We start from the raw sequence: 21,643 nt of genomic DNA on the forward strand, positions 1-21,643 counted from the left end.
ACCACCACAGTACATTTAGGTTATGGCCGTTGTGCTAGATCACGGCTCCATGCAAGATGCTTTTTACTTCATTGCTTCTATTTATCAGCGAATAAGCTGTGTATGAGTGAGCCTTGGTTTTCAATACACCGAAGGCCTTTCCTCGTATTTTATTATAGGAGTGTGTGTGCGTGTGTGTGTGTTTGTGGGTGTATTAGGCTAAGCAATGGCCCTTGAACACTGTGTTTGTTTTCATGTGTGTTTGTGGACATGCTCTGGAATTATCTTTAATAGAATGAGAAGTTAAAGCATGACTCTGTTTATCCTGTTCATTGTTCTATAAGTACAGCGGCTGTCTGAATAACAAATGCAGGCAGTTGAGGGCAATAGACCCGCACATCCATTATAGTGACGCGTACTGCACACAAGCTCAGTTATATATATATAGATCCATGTCAAGGGTCCTTATCCTCTGTTTTCAGAAAATACCTGTTTTTATTGAACACCCCCCTCTCTGAATGTATATCTATTTCGCCCTGCCTCTTTCATCTCTGTTTATTTTACAGACACTCATACACAGACTCAGGTAAACACACTTATAAGCAAAAGAAGCAATTCTTTAGCTCTGGCTCCTGTGATGATGTGTATGCAGATTGCCCATCTGCTGCTAGGCCCTGCTTGCCAATCTGCTCTCTCTCTCTCTCTTTCTTTCTGGATGTCTCTTGCTCTCACTGACTTTTTCTCGGCCTTTGATTAGAAAAGCTCATTGGAAGTCCATCTGTCCTCCCCACTCATCAGCCACATCTATCATAAGTGAAATCACTTGCCTCGCAGCTTTATACAGCATTTGAGTTATATTGTCATGTATTCATGAAACGGTGTATTTCAGTTTTTTAGGACAGATTATTTAAGCAACATTGGATTGTATGACGTCTAAGAAGGTAATCTTTGTCTTGATAAAAAAAGAATGTTACACACAATGTCATCGCTGTTTTTAAATTCCATGGATAAGGTGCCTCGACTGTATTTTTTGGGACTCAGCCTCGTATGGCCTTTCAGCATCCTGCCACAGTGCTGGACAGATAACAAGTTGATCCTTCCTTTTACTGAAACTTCACAGAAGGCACAGTCAAGCACACAGACAACTAAACCTCTTAGTGTCCTCTAACCCAACCAAGCCTGCCACTGGCACCGCTGATGCAGTCAAGCATGTTGCCATACAGCGAGACGCTCACACAGACCTTTCAGATAGATAGGCACATGTTATGACATCCACTGCCTGTGGAAGCTCGCGGGGAGGCCTGACACAATCGCTGACATGTGAGACTTTAATGGGTTGAACCACTAAAGAGATAAAAAGTTAAAAGTCATTAGGGCAGGAACCCTTTCCAATTGACCTTTTATTTTATTTTAGAATTCAAAGAAACACTCATTTAATTTCAGAAAAAGTAACAATTTGTATCTTGTATTGTGGCCATTCCAGTTCAGTGTCTGTTGACATTATAACAAACTCAAACCTCAGGCGTGACACAAAGTCATCCAACAGCAATGTGAAAGACTGACAGCATGACAATAAAAACTGTGATAAAAAGGTTATCACAATAATAAATAAATATTAATAAAACAATAATAATAAATAATTGTATTACGTTTTACTAAAATACAGAGCATCTTCTTTTTGACCTGTTTCTCCACATTGCATTTTCTGCAAATATTTTTACTTAGAATTTGGGAGAAATAATATTACAGTAGTAGGTCACAGAATGAAACAAAAATGATAATTTTACCTAAACACTAATAAAAAAATTGAAAATAATTTTGAAATTGCATCTTAATATTTTCTGAGACTGAATATACCTATTTTTCTTGTGAACATAATCCAACAAATGCAGTCTATAGAGCATACCGTGTTTTAGGCACCCCAGAAACATTCCTTTCAAGTAAATGTATTTTTCAGATCATACTGTAATTTAATTAATGTTGTAAATGTTCATTTCTTGGGATTGAGAGTTCGATGCCAGCAAAGTCTCTTTTGAAGGGGCCGTAATAAACGTGTGCCCAGAAACTGTCACTACAAAGTTACATAGTCTCCTTCAGCACAGGGTCAAAGCCTTCAATTACTGCTCAATAATAGGGCAAGTAAACCTGCAATTCTGGGAGTGTGGGAGGGCTGAGCAATGTGATGAGGTTACGAGAGTGCAGTCGGGCAGATTAAAATGTGGCTGCGTCCATGCAAGAGTTGCATTCACCTTGTTACCTCTCGCCGGCCCCTTCGATGTGAGATAATCCAGGGTCTAATGGAGAAAAAGAGAGGGTGAGCCGTTTAAACATTAGCAAATAAGGGTTCTGAGTTATTGCTTTTTTAATTTGCCAGATCTTTGTGGTTTGCATTTCTGTAGAAGGTTTGAAGACATTATTAACGTTAGTGATGTGGTTTGATTCATTTTCTCCTTTGACTGTCACTTTCCTTTAGTTCTTTGATTCCACAATAAGAGCAGGAGATTGATTTAGAAAGCGTTTGCATTGTAATCTACACCTCTTTATTTGCATAAAGCCCTGCAGGCTCCTCAGATCTGCTGGAGATTGGGTGGAATGCTTAGATACATATAGTCCTTTTGTAGGTAAAGAGAAAACTCTGACATGATTTCAGTCCGTAATATGAGTGAGTTATGTGTAAAGGCACTCTGTTTTCTTTGCTAATGAGTTCTTTGTCTCTTGTTTGCAAATGCCTGATCTTCACTCTCAGTTTGTTGATCATGAAAATTCTGTCTTCATTTACACATTCTCAAGTTGAGTAAACTTCTTTGTTCTGATGAACACAGAGAAAAATATTTGAAAGATTGCTTGCAACCAAACAGTTGACCATTGACTAGTAGGAAAAATTACAATTAAAGAAGTCAAAAGTGCCCCCCGAAATGTTAGCTTTCCTACATTCTTCAATATTTTGTGTTCAACAGAATAAAGACATTTATAAAGCAATTTTTCCTACTATGGAAGTCAATGGTGGCCATTCTTCCACATATCTTTCACTGTGTTCATCAGAACAAAGAAATTTAACAACTTGAGAATGTGTAATTGAAGACAGAATTTTCATTTTTGGGTGAACTGTTCCTTGAACTTTTTTAGGCATGTGATTACCTCTGAAAAAATGTTTGTTTTCTTACAGTAAAATTTAGACTGTAGGCTCTATTGGAGAATATTTACTACATTATGGTTCTTCATATGTTTCTCATTCCTCGCAAAACTTTTGCCTCATAAGACTCGAATTGCATTAAGCTGCATTTGCACAAAAACAGTAAAAAAGCCTCAGCAGACTGCAGACTCAGCTGCTACTATTGTCATAACTAGCAGTCTTTTTTGACAAGTGCCTCTAGAAGTTTTACACTACATTTTTTCCCCCGCAGTTTACTCTCGCTTTCTTCTTGTGCCCTGTGGAGCGACTGTTCAGCTATATGGTGAAATTCAGAGACAGCGTTCCTTTTCCACCTCACAGCAGCTTTGACTCATAATTCTGTGTTCACGAAACTAAAAATCATGCCGCCCCTCAGCTCAAGTACACCTCGCTTGGTACAGTTACAGTAGCTTAGCTGCACCTCGTAGAGTTTTGAAGGAGTCAAGCTTGGCGGATTGACCAAGAGCTCACTTGGGGACAAACTGACTTTCATTCATGATAAAATGCAACCCTGTGTGTACTGTGTAACGTAAAGTTGATTACTGCTTTTCTGCATCTGACTCAGCAATTTTGTGTCTTTAGATGGCCAACCCTGGTGGAGCTATTTGTTAGCATGCCATACATTACAGCAAAGAGGAAGTCCAGACTCATTGTACCGGCCCAGACCTGGCACGGCTCTGCTGATAAGGCACATTTTCATTAAATTCAAAATCGATTCAGTTATTATTAAACCTCTTTTCATTTATTCTGTCCCATTTCTCAGTACTGGCAACGCAGGTCCCATCCCCGTGATGATCAATGCATTTTGGGTAGAGTGTATAGTCACAGGAGGGCAAAACAGGTTAACAGCTTGAATTTAAGGAAGTAAACTCTGGCATTAAAAGGGACTGTAGTTTGAGTTGCCAATTGCAGATTCACTTTAAGTGTCTGGGTTGTAATAAGGTGATTGTTTCCATTCCAAAGCGCTTCGTGGAAAATGAAAGACTTGCAGAGAATGTCATTGATTCAGAGATGTGCAGAACCGTGCGGGGACATCACGATATTGAAGATTGGCATGAATAATTGACGCCCTGTGCTGTTAAATGCCTTGAGAAGTGGCGCTTATTAAACATGATGTGTTGTAGACTATCGCAAGAGGCCTGTATTTGGGTTGTATTAAAAATGCATGCTTTTTTGCCAAGTGGGTACAATTCCTTTGGAAGGTAAAGTCTGAAACGTATCTATTATTGAGGCCTTGCTTGGCATTTTAGACAACTTCTTGCCTTTCACAGAAGAGGTTTGCTTTCACCTTATCCACGAACAGAAATCTGTTTTCTTTCAAACCTCTTCTGTGAAACTTTTTGAAACTTCTTTTCTATTCATTCACAGATTGCTCGCCCTTTTTCCTTCACTGTTTGTTTCAATTTAGTTTCAGGTAGCCAGACCTTTCACTTTGCCAAAGCTCTGCTGCTTTAAATGGCCAAGAACCGCCCAGTTAGTGCTGCTAGGACGAGCCATTTGTTTGACATGTAAAGTAAACTGATCAATAATAATGTAATATGAAAAAATAATTAGAAAATACGCCGTTAAATAAAGATATGTAGAGATGTATAGTACATTAAACAAAATCTGTATGTCCTTCCTTGTAGAAATTAGCCATTCAGGTTAGTGCTTACTATACATGGATCATCTTTTCCGATTTTGTCTTCAATATACATCAGAGGGTTTGCAAAGGATTGTGGGTGGTCCATTCATGTTGCTAAGACTGGTTTAACGTCTCCCCGATTTTTTCTTTCCATAAACAATTCCCCACAGGTCGTAATCCATAATTCACAATGATGAAGAGGGACAGGGGTTGCCACGGGGAATGAGCCTGTTGTAATTATTAATTACCCATTGGTAAGATTTGTTGGTTTCACAACTCATAATTATTAGCCAGGGACATTATGGGGTGTAATTATGTCATAAACATAAGGTCTTATCAGTACTACTCTCTCATGGTGCTTTATATTCCCCTGCCAGGCATCCTATTAATGTTCTGCCACAGCTGTCTTATTTGTGTATAGTTTGCCTAAATGTTTGTGCAATGCTTAGGGAATGTTGAGGCAGCACCACAAGGGATCGGGGCTGTTCTGTGCCGCACTTGTTCTGTACATGACGACAGCAGGAGGAAAATTCCTCAGTCCACAAACTAGTGTAGCTCTGCATCTTCAACTTTGTTTGATAATCTATAAGGGCCAAAATTTGGAATTATGTAAAGTAAAACTGCTGCCATCTGAGATGTTCAGAGTTTGCTTAGCAGACGTTATGTCCTCTCTTAGGCTCTTACGCAACCCAGAGACCCTGTAATATAAAATTCATGAAAAAGACCATTTTGCAAGACGTAAACAGCAATGGTCGAGACACACATTCATGGGCTGGTGTCGTGTAGAGCCTTTTTGAAGCTACGACGAAGCTGAAATTTGGACCTTAACCATCAGCTGTTGAAGTCCATTATGTGAATAAAAACCCTGGAAAGCTTTCCTCATAAGCATCGGTTTGTTTTTGACAGAAGAAATAAACACACCGACGACGTTTATGACATGTGGGTGAGTGAATTATGACATTTGAATTTTAAAGTGAACTATTCCTTTAAAGATGTTACATTTGGAATCAGTTTAAATGAGTGGTATTTTGTTCTAATGTAGTTTCTTGTAAAGAATCCAAAAAACTGAAACAGGAAGTGCTTCTGTACCGCTGTTTAGATCTTGCAAAATTAACTATATTCTGTCCTTAAAAACACTATTGCCCTTTGCGTTTTCCTAGTATTTTTGTGTTAACCACCTTTATATTAAAAAATCACATTAAACTTACAGTAAATTGTTCACACAACGAGGCCAAAATCCTCCCCAAAAAACATACCCAAAAACTACTCTGAAACTGAGAGTTTGACATTTTTGTGACAGTCCAAAATGTATGAATCCATAAATATAAATATGCATGTTTTTTTTCTCACTAGCATAATCTAAGATGCATAGACATTCTTTTTGGCAACACAGCATTGAACTTGTCAGCAACAACAAAGACTGATGCTGCAGCGTATCATAAGTCATTTTTATAAGGGACATGTTGACTCACCAGCTCGAATCCCAACCCCTAATCCTGGGTGAATAGTCGACTCATAAAAAACCACATCGCATCTACAGAAGGCAAACAGTACTGCAGGCACACATGGCTTTGTTGCCACCGCATTACGCTGCTCTTTGCAGATGGAATGCTAGATCCGTTTGATTCATGACTCTCTAATTCTCACACACTCCCCCTTTATTAAACCAGCACACCTGTTCTGGGGGTTTCACAGCACGGTTGGGTTTCCCATGGGGGGGGTGTTATAAATAAGTTTTGTTTGAAAGCTGTACGTGACGATGTGATCTAAAGAAGCTCTTCATGATTCAATCCTCGTTTGCTTCCCCGCAATCTTTAAATGCGTTTCTGGGCGGCCTGATCGAAACAGGTGTCAGAAATGAGATCTGCCTGTCTGTGTCGTGATTCAGCGCAGACCGGGTCCTCCGCTCGGCTTCGTTCCCTGACAGTGTGGACTGAGAGATGGTAAATAAAAGAGGTGTCGTAGCAGGGATAACGGAGGTTTTACTGCTAATATCCGTCTCGGAGAGGGAGGCTGAAGCGGTTAATAAAACAGAGGAATGAAACTGTCACGGTATCTCAGTGCTGTCTATGGGTCTCATGCAGTCTCTCCTTCAGTGTTGATACTCGTTTTTAATTTGTGATCTGCAGGGCAACCAAAAGCCTTTTTTTTCTTCTGCAAGAAGTAGCTCTGGTCATAGGCATTAAAGTCGACATGAACAATTTATGTATCGTGTGCTGTGTACAGATATTCAGGCATGCTTTGTCCAAATTACAGATATAGTTTTTGTATCCTTAAAATGTTTGAATATGAAAATTACAGTATTTAACTTTTTCCTCTCCATTATGTTTTTATCTCTGTTTGAAGCATAAAATTGCAGGTTACTTTACATACTTACTTTAATGTGGGTTGAAGTCGAATGACGTCAAACTGACTTTTTAAGTTTATTATAAGCTTACCATTGTGAATTGGAGACAGTTTTTTATGCACTTGCTCAAAAATGGATTTTGCTTCTTTTTTAAGTTACAAGTTACAGATTGTAGCTCTAAGAAATAATTGATTCCTTTGAAAAACATGAGAAATGATACACACTGATGAAGCCTTCAGTCCTAGCAGAGGCATAGAAAAGCATATTTTATTTTACTCGGTCACCTCGTAGAGGGACACCATATTGAGATCACATGACCGTCCCGATGCTACTCACTCGGTTGGATGCTTTAACTCGTGGAATATATTAATCATTGCTAATTTTCATTCTGTATGCATGTGAACGGGGTGTTTTTGGACAGCCCCCGTAGTTTCTTCTTTGTTCCATCATACATCACTTTAATTTAGTTCCAGCATACTGGTACTCCAAAATCCTTATGACAGAAAATTATCTGGAAAGGCCTTTTTTTCCACCCAGCAAGAAAGGAAGATAGATGGAGCCGGCCTTGCGCGTCACGCGCCGCTGTGCATCGGCGTCCTGGAGCGCCGTCAGACTCACACAAGCCTCTCTCCTTCGCTCGCCTCTCTCTCTATTAGCCTGATGGATTGACCGTTCGTCCTGAACGCTGGCCCAAAACCACACTCGCGTCGTGTAAGCCAAGCATCCATTTACGGCTTCAAAGTCTATTTAGGGTGCTGAGTCTTTTCAGTTATTCACCTCCATAGTGGATTGCGTATGGTGTTAAAGAGACATTTTGTAACAGTCTGGTGTATTACTCTGTCAAGTAGCCCTTTAGAGCGATAAGTGACACTTACGCGGCGTGACTGTAATAGTGTCTAACTTGTCTTAAGAAGAGTGTTGGTACTAATGGGTGTATTGATATAAAAATCTGAGAATATTTGTCTTTTCTTTAGCCTCATTTCACCACTTTGGCTTTTTGAGACTTTTGACCTCGTATTGTTTGTCTGTACATTTACGTTTTTTAAATCAGGATTTTTTCAAATGATTTTGTGGATTTTTATGAATTAAATTGTTTAAATTGTTTCTGGCCCCTTTTGTTTAGAGAACTTTTTGGTCAACATACAGCATAAAGTAAATGATCAAATATTTGATTCAAGAGAGGGCAAAAGTATATCTGTGGCGTAGTTATTTTTATGACATATTTTGACACATAAACAAATTAGTTATCCTATTAGTTAGATCCTACATAATTGCTTTTGGACATGTCCAATTGGCCCCTATAATTTTAGCAAAAGGGTACTTTCCAAAGTACTAAAGCCCCTAATTTTTTTGTTTTGCTTTGATTTGCTCATAGGTGCCACCTTTGGTTAGTTTTATGCATTACATAGTAATGCAAAAAACATCCGTTTTTCTCCTTGATTTTTACCCCATAACTGTATGTTGTTCAGCCATTTCATCATGCAAATTTAACACCACTTAATTGTATTTTGCATTAAGAAGGATGTAATTGAATATTCATATGCTTCTCAAATTCGTTGGATCATAACAAAGGAAGCAGCTGTTGAGAGTTGTCTCCTGACAGCCCCGCCACTTCATTACAAGTTTCTAGGACACTCAAATCCCTGTTTTTGTCTCAGAGATGCATCCGTACATGAGTTACTTGTATTTAATCATGCCGTTTGATTGGCAGCATGTCGTGCTTTCTTATTTTCTGCCTAGTTGGCTCATAAAGCGCTTGTTGCTCAGAATTCGATGGAACTAGTAAAAGCAGAATCGGGGCAATAACAGTAACAATTTGGCTTGGTTGTCTGCAGTGATGAGCTGAGAATTTTATTAAATCCTCAAGAGGATGGAGTGAGTAACATCTACTTCAACAGTCTCTGGTCCCATAAAAATAGATCTAAAGAGGCAGTTCCATCACACATAAATACCAAAATATCTCACTGCACTATAGTAAGCTCTGGACACATCCCAGATTGCGAGTATTTTCATGGTCTGTGCCGCTGTTGCCGGGCAGGTGTTTTCAAGTAGAGATATTACGATCAAACAAACACCGTCCTTTGTTTGGAGAGGAGCGCAGGCCCAGCCGCATAGAGTCAATAAAGTGATGAAGATGAGTTTGTGTTTTTTTTTTCACATTGAAGGCCGAGGTCACTCCTGTTGCGGGCTTCTCTGAGAGGGTAATTATGCCTCTAAGATAACACTGTATATTCTATTTCATATCACGTCTGAATGTTGATACATCTCTCTTGGGATGATGTCTGGGATGTCCTCTAAAAGTCATAAGGAGTTCCTTAGACAGATCTCCATCTTTCAATTCCATTTTTTTGTGTCTTTGTTTCTCTGTGTATCTGTCTGTGTATCTACCGTCTGAGGTTTTTTGTTTACGCTTTTATTATATTTGAAAAGGTTACTGTGGATTTTTATAAAAGGTTACAGACTGTCAAAAAAAAAAAATCATCTCAGGTGCAAAGTACCAGAGACATCACAGCCATAGACAGTAAGGGGCCTCCAAAAAGCGACCCCCCCCCCCCACCCAAATATATCCAGATCAGATTATCAATGTGATGATCAAAAATGGGTATTCAATGAAAGATTTTTACACTGTCATCAATAGTTCTGTAACTACAGCCTGTCGAAATTTTAAGATTAAGAAAAATTAAGCTTTTATCTGTCGGAACAAGAATTGTACCAACCCTATTGTATTCATAATGTTTTGGGGTTGAAGTCAAACATTTTAAAATTCCATAACTTGTTAAAATCTAATGATGACTGTGACTGGTTACAGTATCTGTCAGTATTTACTGTATGAATAAACATTCTGAATAGCATTTCTCTTTAAACCGAGTCAGACCCTGTTGCCTTCTCCTGATGCAGATGTACCAGAAGAGCAAAGCTCAAACCCTTGTCTCGCCATCTGGACCCTTTTCCTGTATGACAACTGTGCCTGTGAATGCAGTTATCAGATCCTAATGGCCCCCTGTTGCTTCAGACAAGTAATACGAGGGCTTCGTCTGTTATATACTATCTCCACATGGGCCTCAGAAACACTCGGCTTGTGTAGTGGAACGTCTTCCAATAAGATAGGTATTTAGCAGCAATGGTGAGGAAAGTATCCCACTGTTTTATTATTTCACCTAAAGCTGTGAAAACTCTATGCTCCATTAAATTCCATTTATATATAAACAAAAGCACGACAGCGGAAGCAAAAGTATATACATCCGTACATGTTTTGACGTTTCGTTTTTTTTAAGGTGGTCTATGAGCTTGTCATAGATGTGTTCGGCTGTCATTTTTTAATGTCATGTACCTTGAGCTGTGTGTTACGGTAATAATACAAACTTTCGTTTTTTTTATAGTATTTATAACTAACCTAAGAAAATGAATGTTCAATTGACAGCCCTAATCAATGTTTCAATGCTTGTTTCAAACACATATTAAAACCAGAAACCGTGAGTAAAGCGTGACATCACATCCTGTTGGCCAACCTCACAGCGGTGTCTGAAGTAAATCTACCTTAATCCATTTAATGTTAAAAAAACAGCTGTTGAACTTTAAATATGATTAAGGATGTAATTGAAACAGGAATAACACACTAATCGAGTTTTCCATGCCTAATCTGAGTTGATCCTTTCCGTGATGATCTCATCTCTGTTGATGACCGTTCCTTAGCCGTCTCCGAGGTGTGCTCTCATCTGATTGGTTGACTGGTGTGCACTGAAATCAAACTGTGGCAATCAGCTTATACAAAAACAAACATTCCACGTAACCCGAGCCTGAACGCCGGGTGGTCTGCGTTCCATCCAATCAGTGTCCGGGATGATTGGCATCGCACTCGTCCCCCGAGGGGCCTCGTTCGTACCCCATGAGTCCCTGCCCCACAAATCATGCGGCGACAGCGCGGGATCTAGTGACTTTGCCGTACATCACAGGCAGTACGAGGGCACAATCAATCAGCTTCATTATCCTCCCCCTGCTCAGAGGAGGGCGGCCATTTTAACTGCACTGATTATGCTAATCTGGTGACAGGGGACCACCCTCGGTTGATGTAGTGGCTTATTAATATTTACTGACAGTATCCCAGCACGGGGAACGCGGGTGACATAGCAATGGATCTGTTGGGAGTGTCGGCACGCTGTCGCTGTGTTTACATCCTTTCCTTTTTGATGTTCTACAAACTGTTCAATTACCATTACAAAGAAGAAAGCACTTGCACGTTTATTTCTTTATCGGTTAGCCACGGCACTGATTGCAGGGGTCTTCAGGGGTCTTCGCAGGCCCTTCTGTATGGGCAGGAAGTAGGGGTGCGTAATTAATTTGAACAAAATATGATATATGCGATACGGCAATGTGCGATTATTACCACAAAACCACAAAGGACTGAAATTTAATTAAATTTAGTCTGCTTGCACGGTGGGCTTCCAAAGGGCAGTGCTCGATTCTCTGTAGTATACTACACATATACAGCAAGCAAGTGTGATGTTAATGTTGTGTTTTCAGTGGCCTCAATGTAACAATTGAAACCCTAGAAAGGCCAAACTAAAGTGGACCAGAGGTTTGTGTGAATACAGTGTGAATGCAAAGAAAACTGGGGTCTATATCTATATTAAAGTTCACAACAAAAGTACAATTCTTTCATCATTTACTCACCGTTATGTCATTCCAAACCTGTCTTTCTTCTGCAGAACACAAAAGAAGATATTTTGAAGAATGTTGGTAACCAAACAACACCGGTCCCCATTGACTTCCATTGTATAGACCATTTCTCAAATGGTTCCACATAAGAAAAATCATACACAGGTTTTGAACAACATGAGAGTGAATACATTTTTGTGTTGAAGTTTGGACACCATTTAACAAGAGAGCTGCTGTTTCGGTGTGATATTTGTATTTTGTATAACTTTGGAGCCACCATTAGAGATGTTTATCATATTGCATTTGAAAATCACAACTTTGGTCAGCATGATCTCAATATGATGTTTTGCAGGCACAGTGGACAGCAAAGTGAGTTGTGCTCACAAACGTGAAGGGGATAAAGGAATGTATCGTAGTGACAGGTTTCATTTTTGTGGAGGGTTGAAACGATAGACTGTCAGCGGGGTGTGAGAAAGAAGATTGAAGAGTGAAATGTATTTATTTGTGTCGGTGCTACACAAGCGTGGTGAGCATATCGCACTGTTTGTGTGGGGATGACAAATAGCACAGTCCTTCTGGCACTGACAGTATTGAAGACAGTGAGAGACATCAACAGTGTGTCTGCAGAGGAGCCGGCTTAAGTCAATCTATTCGGAGCTCATTGAAAAAGAAAAATGCTCCAAAGAATTACTTTGTGTCCATTAAAATGTAGGGGTTTTAAGCCTGAACATATTTTGAGCTGGCATTCGCAATAAGCGGTAAAAATGTGATGTTAAGCATAAACAGACATGTTTTGTTCAACTAAATAAGTGAGTCGAAAGTGAAATCTAGGGAATGGCATATTAATAATATATTAAACACCAATATTAGCATATCAATAAAATATTAAACACCATGATTGTATTACATGTAAATTCTGTTTTATGTACTGTTTTAGGTCAACATGACTAAAAGTGATGGAGGAGGTTACAAATAGACTTCATAATATTTTATATTCGGTCTCTTTAAGGCCTACTTAAATCAGACACGTTGTACCACTCTATTACCTTTGAAATGTTTAGGGTCTCTTGTACCAGTCATACATCCATAATTTAGTTTTATTCTACATGACCTCACATTTTCCACCCTCTTGTTAACCTATAGAGTTAAACAGGATAGTTTTGGCACAGTATCTTTAAAGGTGCAATGTGTAAGATTAAGGACGACGATCTTTTGACAGAAATGCAATATAATGTACATAACTATGTCTTCAGAGGTGTATAAAGACCTTACATAATGAAGCGTTATGTTTTTATTACCTTAGAATGAGCTACTTCTATCTACATACATCGCGGGTCCCCTTGCATGGAATTTGCCATGTTGTTTCTACAGCAGCCCTAAACAGACAAACTGCTCTACAGAGAGCGTTTCGTAAAAACAGTATGTTATCTCCTTCGGCAAAGAAGCAAAACGTGACGACATCTTTGTGCTGTGTCAGCCCTTCGAAAGTGCTTCGAAAGGGAGGGGTGAGCGGTGAAGTGAGCCGTGGTTGCAATTCGCAACCTCACCGCTAGATGCCGCTAAAATGCACACAGAGAACCTATAAAACTTGTAAATGATTTTCTTTTTGGCTAACCTCTTGGCAAGTGAAATAAGTAGCAGTGCTTCTAACAGGATGTAGTATAGTTAACACTCTTCCCGTCCTGTAAATATCGCCTAATCTAACACCTTGCATTATATTTTGATGGGTACACAGTAACTCTCAGGTGCAGGATCTTGAGACCATGGTAAAAAAGTTTATAATTGATCAGTTTTATGTTTTTGGTTTTCTCTTCATGTTTAGTCTGCTGTCAGATTAATATCCCAGAGAGAAGAACAGCACATCTCATTACACAATATAAGCAGCAATGTCTTCGCATTTAATTAACACAGCAGGACCCGGACAGCAGGGAGAACGAAAACAATTAACATTTCCAACATGTGTCTCTATTTCACATATAATCTCATTTGAATCTGAATTCAGTCCAGAACACAAGTAAACACTACCCATCATGCTCTTGTCAGACTTGTTTGGGAGGTGGAAGGCAAATGCATTAAAATCATACCATTTTGTCATTATATCTTGCGAAACTGTCAATACAGTGTAACAAATGGGAAAAATAATGGATTTAAAGTTAATGGTAGGTCATGGCTAGTCTGGATAAGCACATTTGGCCATTGCTATCTACATTGGGGGTGGTTTTTCTTGTGTAGCGTGGGTTAAGGTTGTTAAACATAAGAGTTGCGCTTATACCATGCATATCTTTATTAGTCGCAGTATTTGCATCCAGCCTCTGAGTTGGAGCAGATAAGACTTGTCCCCCACCGTACAGAAAAGACACCAAGCACAGTGTCTGCCTTATTTAAGAAAGTCAGCCGAGGTTAAGTCAATTCCTTTATGATAATAAATACAGACTAGACATTGAGTGGGACTGAATTCCTGCACAATGAAATCTTAACCTCCAAATCCCAACAGCTTTCTCCAAGAGAAGGAGTTCATGCTTATTTCTCCTTTGGCTTTATTTATAGGAGTTTCTCAAGAGCTTGACCCTTTGCTGCTTGAATCTATTTTGGTGATTTTCAGAGCACCTTGGGAAAGTGCTCATCCATGGACTATTTTTGAGGGTTGGGTTTGTCAAAAGTTTTATCGGAATAGATCCTTAAGATTCTGTTTTGGTTCCTCATGTGGTCCATCCAGTCTGTGTTCCGCCAGAGTAACTTTGGTTGGTTGGTTGGTTATTTTTTTGGTTATCAGTAGTCTCCACCTTGATCATTTCCCCTGAGAGAGAAGTAAGCAGGCAGAGAGGACAGAAAAAGATCTTTCACCTGTCATTACCGTGACATTTCAGGTGAAGGGAATGCACAGGAAGTGACAGGTGGAAGAGAGAGGCCAATGTAGGCATTTTCTCTCTAGCACTTAATTTAGCTCTGTGGTAGAATCTAGTTTTATGTCAGGGGAGAGATGGCTTTGAAAATGCTCTATACCATCAAGAAGTGAATTCAGAGGAGGTGGACAGGGTCAGTCTCTGAATGAAGCGGTAACCACTCAAAGAGGAATGCTTACGTGAAAGAACCTTACATACCTACATATATTTCATCGTATGTGAATAAAGTCGGTAACTTGAAGTGATTGACTGTTGCTCCCAATTAACAAGTTGTATGGTGTTAACAGAGTGCATTCGGTGTGGGTTCACTGCGAGCATTGAGTAGTGGGAAGTCATTTTAGCAAAATGTTCTTTTAAAGTAATTTCATTTAATGTTAACGAATCACTCATGGGAAAATATGTATTTATGTATTTAAAAACACACGTTTAGTGCTTGGTTGTGTTTGTGCCATATAAGTAACACTTATACATACAAAATAAACAAAAAAATACATACACAAATAAACATAACATCCATCTCTAGATGGATGATGGATGGATGGATGGATGGATGGATGGATGGATGGATGGATGGATGGATGGATGGATGGATAGAACCAAACCAGACTTTCTTTCTTCTGCAGAACACAAAATAAGTTATTTTAAAGAATGTTGTTAACCGGCACCCATTCACTTACATTGGTTTTGTGTCCATACAATAGAAGTGAATGGGTGCTGACGTTGTTCGGTTACCAACATTCTTTGAAATATCTTATTTTGTGTTCTGTTGAAGAAAGAAAGTCATACAGGTTTGAATGACAAGAGGAAAGTGATGACAGAATTTTCATTTTTGGGTGAACTAAACCTAACCCTTATTTTTACAATTTTTTCATCATTATTTAGTATGTTTATTAATCAATTTCCCCCATGGGTACCGCCGGCTGGTCCCATCAGTATACTGTAAGTGCTTTTTAGGTTCACTCTTTGTGGGGACATCTGGATCCCACAATGGAGGCTCCACCTGTACACACACATGAAATTTTGTGAATTAGAGCCTGATTCATAGGGTTGACTCATTCCTTAATTCTTTAGAAGGAACTCATTCAAAGCAGATTTGTGATTTGTCTCTATCAACATCAACACCTGCTAACATATAAAAAAAAGTAACCCATATACAGCAGAAATGTGTGTAACTGACAACTAAAAGCATGATGAATAGTGCAACGTGAAAGAGTGTTAATCGGTGGTAGGAGATCTAGAGCAGTGGTTCTCAAACCTTTTCGTGGTAAGGCCCACTTTGTGTAGGGTGCATCGTTTTGCGGCCCCCCAAATAAAGAGATACAATATTAAACTTAGAATTTTAATTGAACCAAAAACATATTCAGGTATACAATGCTGGAACATCAATTATTTTGGTTGATGGGCTTATTTTACTGATGTTTGATTGCATAATATTTATGATACATTTCTATCTTTCATAAAATGCGACAAAATCTTTGGACCCCCTGGATCCATCTTGTGGCGCCCAGTTTGAGAACCACTGATCTAGAGCTCCATAGTGGATGGATAAGTGGCTGATTTAGCCCGGGGGCTTTACACTGCTGCCTGCTTAATTACCGCTAACTTACTGTGTCTACACAGCACACTTTGTTCAGAATGCAAAAGCACTACAAAATTACAGCAAAGCTGTTATGTCTGCACTTTAGGCTTTCATTGATTTGTGTTTTTCATTGGTCATGTGATTAACATTCTTTCACATTGCACTATTCATCATGCTTTTAGTTGTCAGTTACACAAATTTCTGCTGTATCTTGGTTACATTTTTTTATATGTTAGCAGGTGTTGATATTTTTGGACATTGCATTTTTACTTTGGCACAGCTTGTGCTGGCTGTGGGTTTGCGCATCTAATTGCTTTGGCACCTCATCTCGCAACTCTTTTCTGATTCCCGCCTGCGTGTCATGGAGACACGCACAAAAAACGTGCGTTAGATTGCATAAAACAGATCCATGTAATAGCAGCACTTTGAATCTTCCATATTTGTGCGCTGACACGTCCGTGTCCTCTTTGTTTTTCTCCTCCTTATCTCAGCTTTCGAATTCGAGAGAAAAACTGGTGTTCTTTATTTTTGCTCCAGTGACTGTTGATTCATATCAGTTTAATGAGATTATTTGGCTGACAGACAGTTAGGTTTAATCAGAGTCTCGTGTGGGCGTGAAGTAATTAATTGCTTTAATTACGTTTAGTCTCAGTCCTGGAGGGAAGTTGTCAAAGATAACCCAAACCTATTCCTGATCAAGCCAGCAGATCTTAAGATTTAACAGGAAGTTAAGAGTCTTTCAGAAAGATCGGATGTCTAAGAGCGTATAAATAGCATCTACAATGTAGCTGTTTATATAATTAAAAGTAGACATGATTCACCTCTGCCATTCATGGCGTGGTTTGTACTATACTTGTCTTTGTATATTAGTGTGCGTACAAACTTTACCAGATCAATGTTTATATTCGTGAATTATGCAGTTTCTTTGACGCTTGCATTTCTTGAGGTGAATTCTGCTTCAGGAGAAATCAAACACATGGAAATGTGTTCCAGGAGTGCGAGTCTGATTGAGTATAGCACGCAGACTTTGCCAAAGGTCCTCTGTGCTCACTTAGCAATGTTTAATGAACGTGATATCCAAACAGTCTCCTTATAGCTGGAAACTTTTCATGCTTTCAAAACACACGTTTTCGATTATTTTTACATTACAGTCATTGTATTCATTAGCTTATGACACTGAATATGCAGCATTGTTTGAACAGTACAATAATGAGAAAAAAGTTAATGAGAGGGCTTGTTTTTTATAAGTAGTCTTGGGGAGTAATTATATTCTGGTTGCTATGGGCAGCAGCTTACATACCCTCAGACTTGTCTCCATCCAGATGACTAGGTCCAGCCCCACTGTGCTGTAATTAATCATTATGCCAGATGCCAGTGCTTCCCCTGTGAGTGTGTGTTTCCGTGTGTGTGTGTGTGTGTGTGTGTGTGTGTGTGTGTGTGTGTGTGTGTGCTTTAGAAATGTAAAAATGGGTGCCTGCATGTCCTGATTGCTCTTGACTGCAACAGGCCGATGTGCTAAAATCCTTAACTTCTCGGATGGACATCTACAGCTGAAGTTTTGGCCGTTTGACACATTCATGTTCACTCGCTCACCCGTGTTCGCTCGGTCATATTTGCTCTGCTACCCTCACATGAGCCTCAGATCCACAGACGGCTTTAACAAGGAACCTCCCGCTGTCTTCTCTGTATGATTGGCTCTGCAGGTAGAAGAGCATATGAATGAGTGGGTGTAATGCACATGTGCAAAACTGAATCTCTTCAATCTGATGATGGAGTGATGCTTTGCATTGAAAAGACACTAATAGTGCTACCTGTACTGTGTATTTCAATGCAAAATATGTTACATACCCACACTTCAGTTTAAAGAGGTGTTAAATGAACTGCTGTTGTGCAATGATTTAAATTATTGCGTCGTCAGTCATTTAAAAATAATGTCATTGCTAACATGCCTCTATTATGCAAATGAGGCTAATTGTATATTTTACTTAATTCACAAAAGTCAATGCTATTTGCTTGTGCCAGTGTATTGTTTTTTGTGGAAAGCAGGTAGTAAACAGAATTTTATATAAAAACTTATTTGTGAATAATGATCAAATGATTTTGTAACAGAGCATATTTCCAAATGTCTCATGCAGTCAAGCGCACTTTGTGCATTTTATGAAGTCCAGTGTATGAAATTTGCGGCATCTAGTGGTGAGTTTGCGAATTGCAACCAAAGGCTCGCTCCACCCATCGCTTTCTTAGCACTGCAGTGGCTGACACAGTACTAAGATATTGTCACGTTTTTGCTTCTTTGCCAAAGGAGATAAAATATTTACGAAACGCACTCTTTAGAGCAGTTTGTCCATTTAGGGCTACTGTAGAAACAATATGTTGAATTCCATTCAAGGGGACTCGCGGTGTATGTAGATAGAAATAGCTCATTCTAAGGTAATACAACTATAACGCTTCATTATGTAAGATCTTTATACACCTCTGAAGACATAGTTATGTATAATATAGATTAGATTAGATTAGTGCTACAGTATATTTTCCAGATTTATGGCGGTTTCCCGGTACATGATGGTATTTTTTAAACCACATTTTCTACTGATTGAGAGAGGAAATACTGCAGTTGATTGAATTAAAGTGCCCTTTTATACTGTCATGGTGAGTGAATATTGTAGAAACATTCCACACTAGTATTATACAGGTTTGTAAGTCCCACAAAATTATGCTGTTTATAAAGAGGTGGCACTCACGATGAAGTGAAAGAATCAGGATGCATGACAGTTGCAGTCAAAATACAGAACCTTTTAATTATGCAAATTTCGAAAATAACTTGTAACTACACAATGTTAACAATTCCTTTCCCCTGAACAACTGAATAGCATGCAAATGTAACTTGCATACATAATATTTAAGCAAATAAATAGAGAACAGTGCTCGAAATTAACTTTTTTCATTGGTAGCACTGGTGCTCCCAACTTCAAGAGTTAGGAGCACCGAGAACCCACCCGAAAATTAATACCATGGTCTGTCTGAATAGTTGAATACAAAATAGTAACAATTTTACCATTAAAACATGCATGTGATGTCTGCTGTGTTTTGCATAGTCACAATGGCTTCATGATTTCCTGAAATCATATTTTTTATCTTAAAACAAAGGCTTAGATTAGATATGTGAGGGGTAAGCGATCGCATAACGCTGTCAATCCTCCTTCCTCTACTGACCCTTATTTCTCATCATAGCATACAGAGAAACAGTTAAAACTAAAAACACATCATGTTATATGCTTATATTGAGCAGGTATGAGGGGAACACGGTCGCTTTTTGAAGATGTTTGCTCGTGAGTTTTATATTTAATATAATAACGTAATGCGAACTTGCAATTGCTACACCTGTGTTATGGTGGATTCACACGGTATGCGGTGAGTGGTGGAATTGCCGCACGGCGGCCGCCTTTAAGCCTATGTGGCTGCCGTTCACAAAAAGATAAAATATTTTTATCTTCAGCTGCGCCTGCTGCAAAGAGCCGTGCCCGTGGAAGTTGCAGGAATTTGGATGCACGAGCACCGCCTCCGCTCCGCCAATGACGCGGTCCGGTTTTGCCTCTTACCGCATGTTTCCCTTTGAAAATTAACTGGACAAACGACTGCCGCGTACCATGTGAATCCACCATTACAGGCATCTGCTGTTCAGCCTCCCATTGTGACGCGAACGGAATATGTAACGTTACCGCTCGTGCACGAGACGCACGTGAACATCCAAACGCCTCCGTTTAGCGCATGTTTATATAGAAAAATGATGACACAGTAGTGCTGCGGCATGGAAAGACGCTGTGTGACATTCTGTGTGAATGGCAGGTCACAGTGCAACAGTGAAAAGGGACCCCCTGAAAGTGTTGCGCCGCGCCGTGTTCCGCACGTTGTTTAAACTACATACACCGATAATGCGGTATATAAAAAATTCATATCAAAATAAAATACACACCAGTATTCGGTATGAACCGGTATATTGCCCAGCACTACCTTAGATCCTCCAAAAATTAAATAAAATAAAAAATGAAAGCACCTTTAAGGTATACATGTGTAGTGATGCTATTCAGTCCCAGTCCCATCTTGTTACGCAGCTAGCAGAATTTATGTAATCCTCCATCTTATGGTTTACAGTATAAGATTGGAAATTGCATACGTCTGAGTTGAATAATTCCTTTTGTGAATCAGGTGCTAAAACAAGCTTTCAGCACGTCCAAATAAATGATGCTATCAACGTCTACATTTCCTTCTTTGTGAATGAAATGCAATGCAAAATCAGTTCATGTACTGTATAAGAAAAACGGAAATACAGATCAAAGCTTTGTCTGTTTTGTGTCCTTTTCATTTCTTATTTTTTCACCAGGTTCTAGATGTTCCAGGCTGGCTAGCCTGATTGAAGTGATTGGAAGGTGGAGGCTTATAGAAGTCTCCCTGTACCCTATCATCTCTCCTATTTGCAAAGATGTTTTTTTTTTGTGCTGCCTGTGGTTTGGTGTGATTTCTGTGGAAGGAACATGTGAAGCAGTCTTGTTGTACTCGCTGTCCGTGTTCTGAATTTCAGATTGCCTCCCCTGATGTCTCTCACTCTGTCTTTTTCTTTGTTTTCCAGGTGTCCTCCAGGTGTCAATCTCCCTAAAAAAGGTGGAGCTCAGCGTCGGCGAGTCCAAGTTCTTCACATGCACAGGTCAGATCTCTTGCAGTACTCCACAGAAAAAGTTGAGACTAACGGCTGTAGAAATACGAAAGAGATTCTTACGGCTGTAAAGATCAAGTCTCACCCTGTAGTTCTAATCGGGTGTTTACTTGAGACTGCACATGTGCATTTGCTAAACCAGCGTGAAAAACACATTTTTAATGTGATTTATGCGTAAGGGAAGATACTTTTAATATTATTGTATATTTGTAAGATTAAAGGGATACTTCACCCAAAATGAAAATTCTGTCATCATTTACTCATGTCACCACCAATGATTTTGTCATTGATGACAGATTTGTTTTATATTTTCAATATAAATCGTCCTTATATCTTTTCACCAAGATGTGGTTATCATCAGCATGCCCCATGTTTGTGTGCCCTAAGAACTGGCTTTGGCTCCATGCAGTTGCTTATCATTTAACACCAGTAAAGTGTAAACAGCAGCTCTTTGCATTCTTAAACCATTCTCCTCTTGCACACTGCATGCAAAGTTGTACGTAGACGGTGTGCTGTAGGAAATGAGTATGGATATCCATTTGTGGAGGGGGAGATTATGTCAGGCAGGTTTTGTGGTGTTGTTTTTTTCCACATGGCTGAACTGCTGTAGTCAGGTTGCAGGGCTCTGCTTCTTAAGCTCCAGGCGTTACCTGACAGCATGCTTTAAACAGG

The 21,643-nt window shown here is 39.3% G+C and overlaps 1 protein-coding gene across 3 annotated transcripts in view; it reads left to right on the forward strand.

Moving 5' to 3' along the window:
• The window catches only part of ncam2 (neural cell adhesion molecule 2), a 171,387-nt gene that overhangs the window by 91,880 nt on the left and 57,864 nt on the right, over positions 1–21,643 (forward strand). For all 3 annotated transcript variants that reach the window (XM_057336217.1, XM_057336215.1, XM_057336216.1), the window contains exon 2: positions 20,888–20,962. In XM_057336217.1, the coding sequence (XP_057192200.1) occupies positions 20,888–20,962 (75 nt within the window). The remainder of the gene's footprint in view (positions 1–20,887; positions 20,963–21,643) is intronic.

This window comes from Triplophysa rosa, linkage group LG6, assembly GCF_024868665.1.
Source record: "Triplophysa rosa linkage group LG6, Trosa_1v2, whole genome shotgun sequence".
In the NCBI taxonomy this organism is placed as follows: domain Eukaryota; kingdom Metazoa; phylum Chordata; class Actinopteri; order Cypriniformes; family Nemacheilidae; genus Triplophysa; species Triplophysa rosa.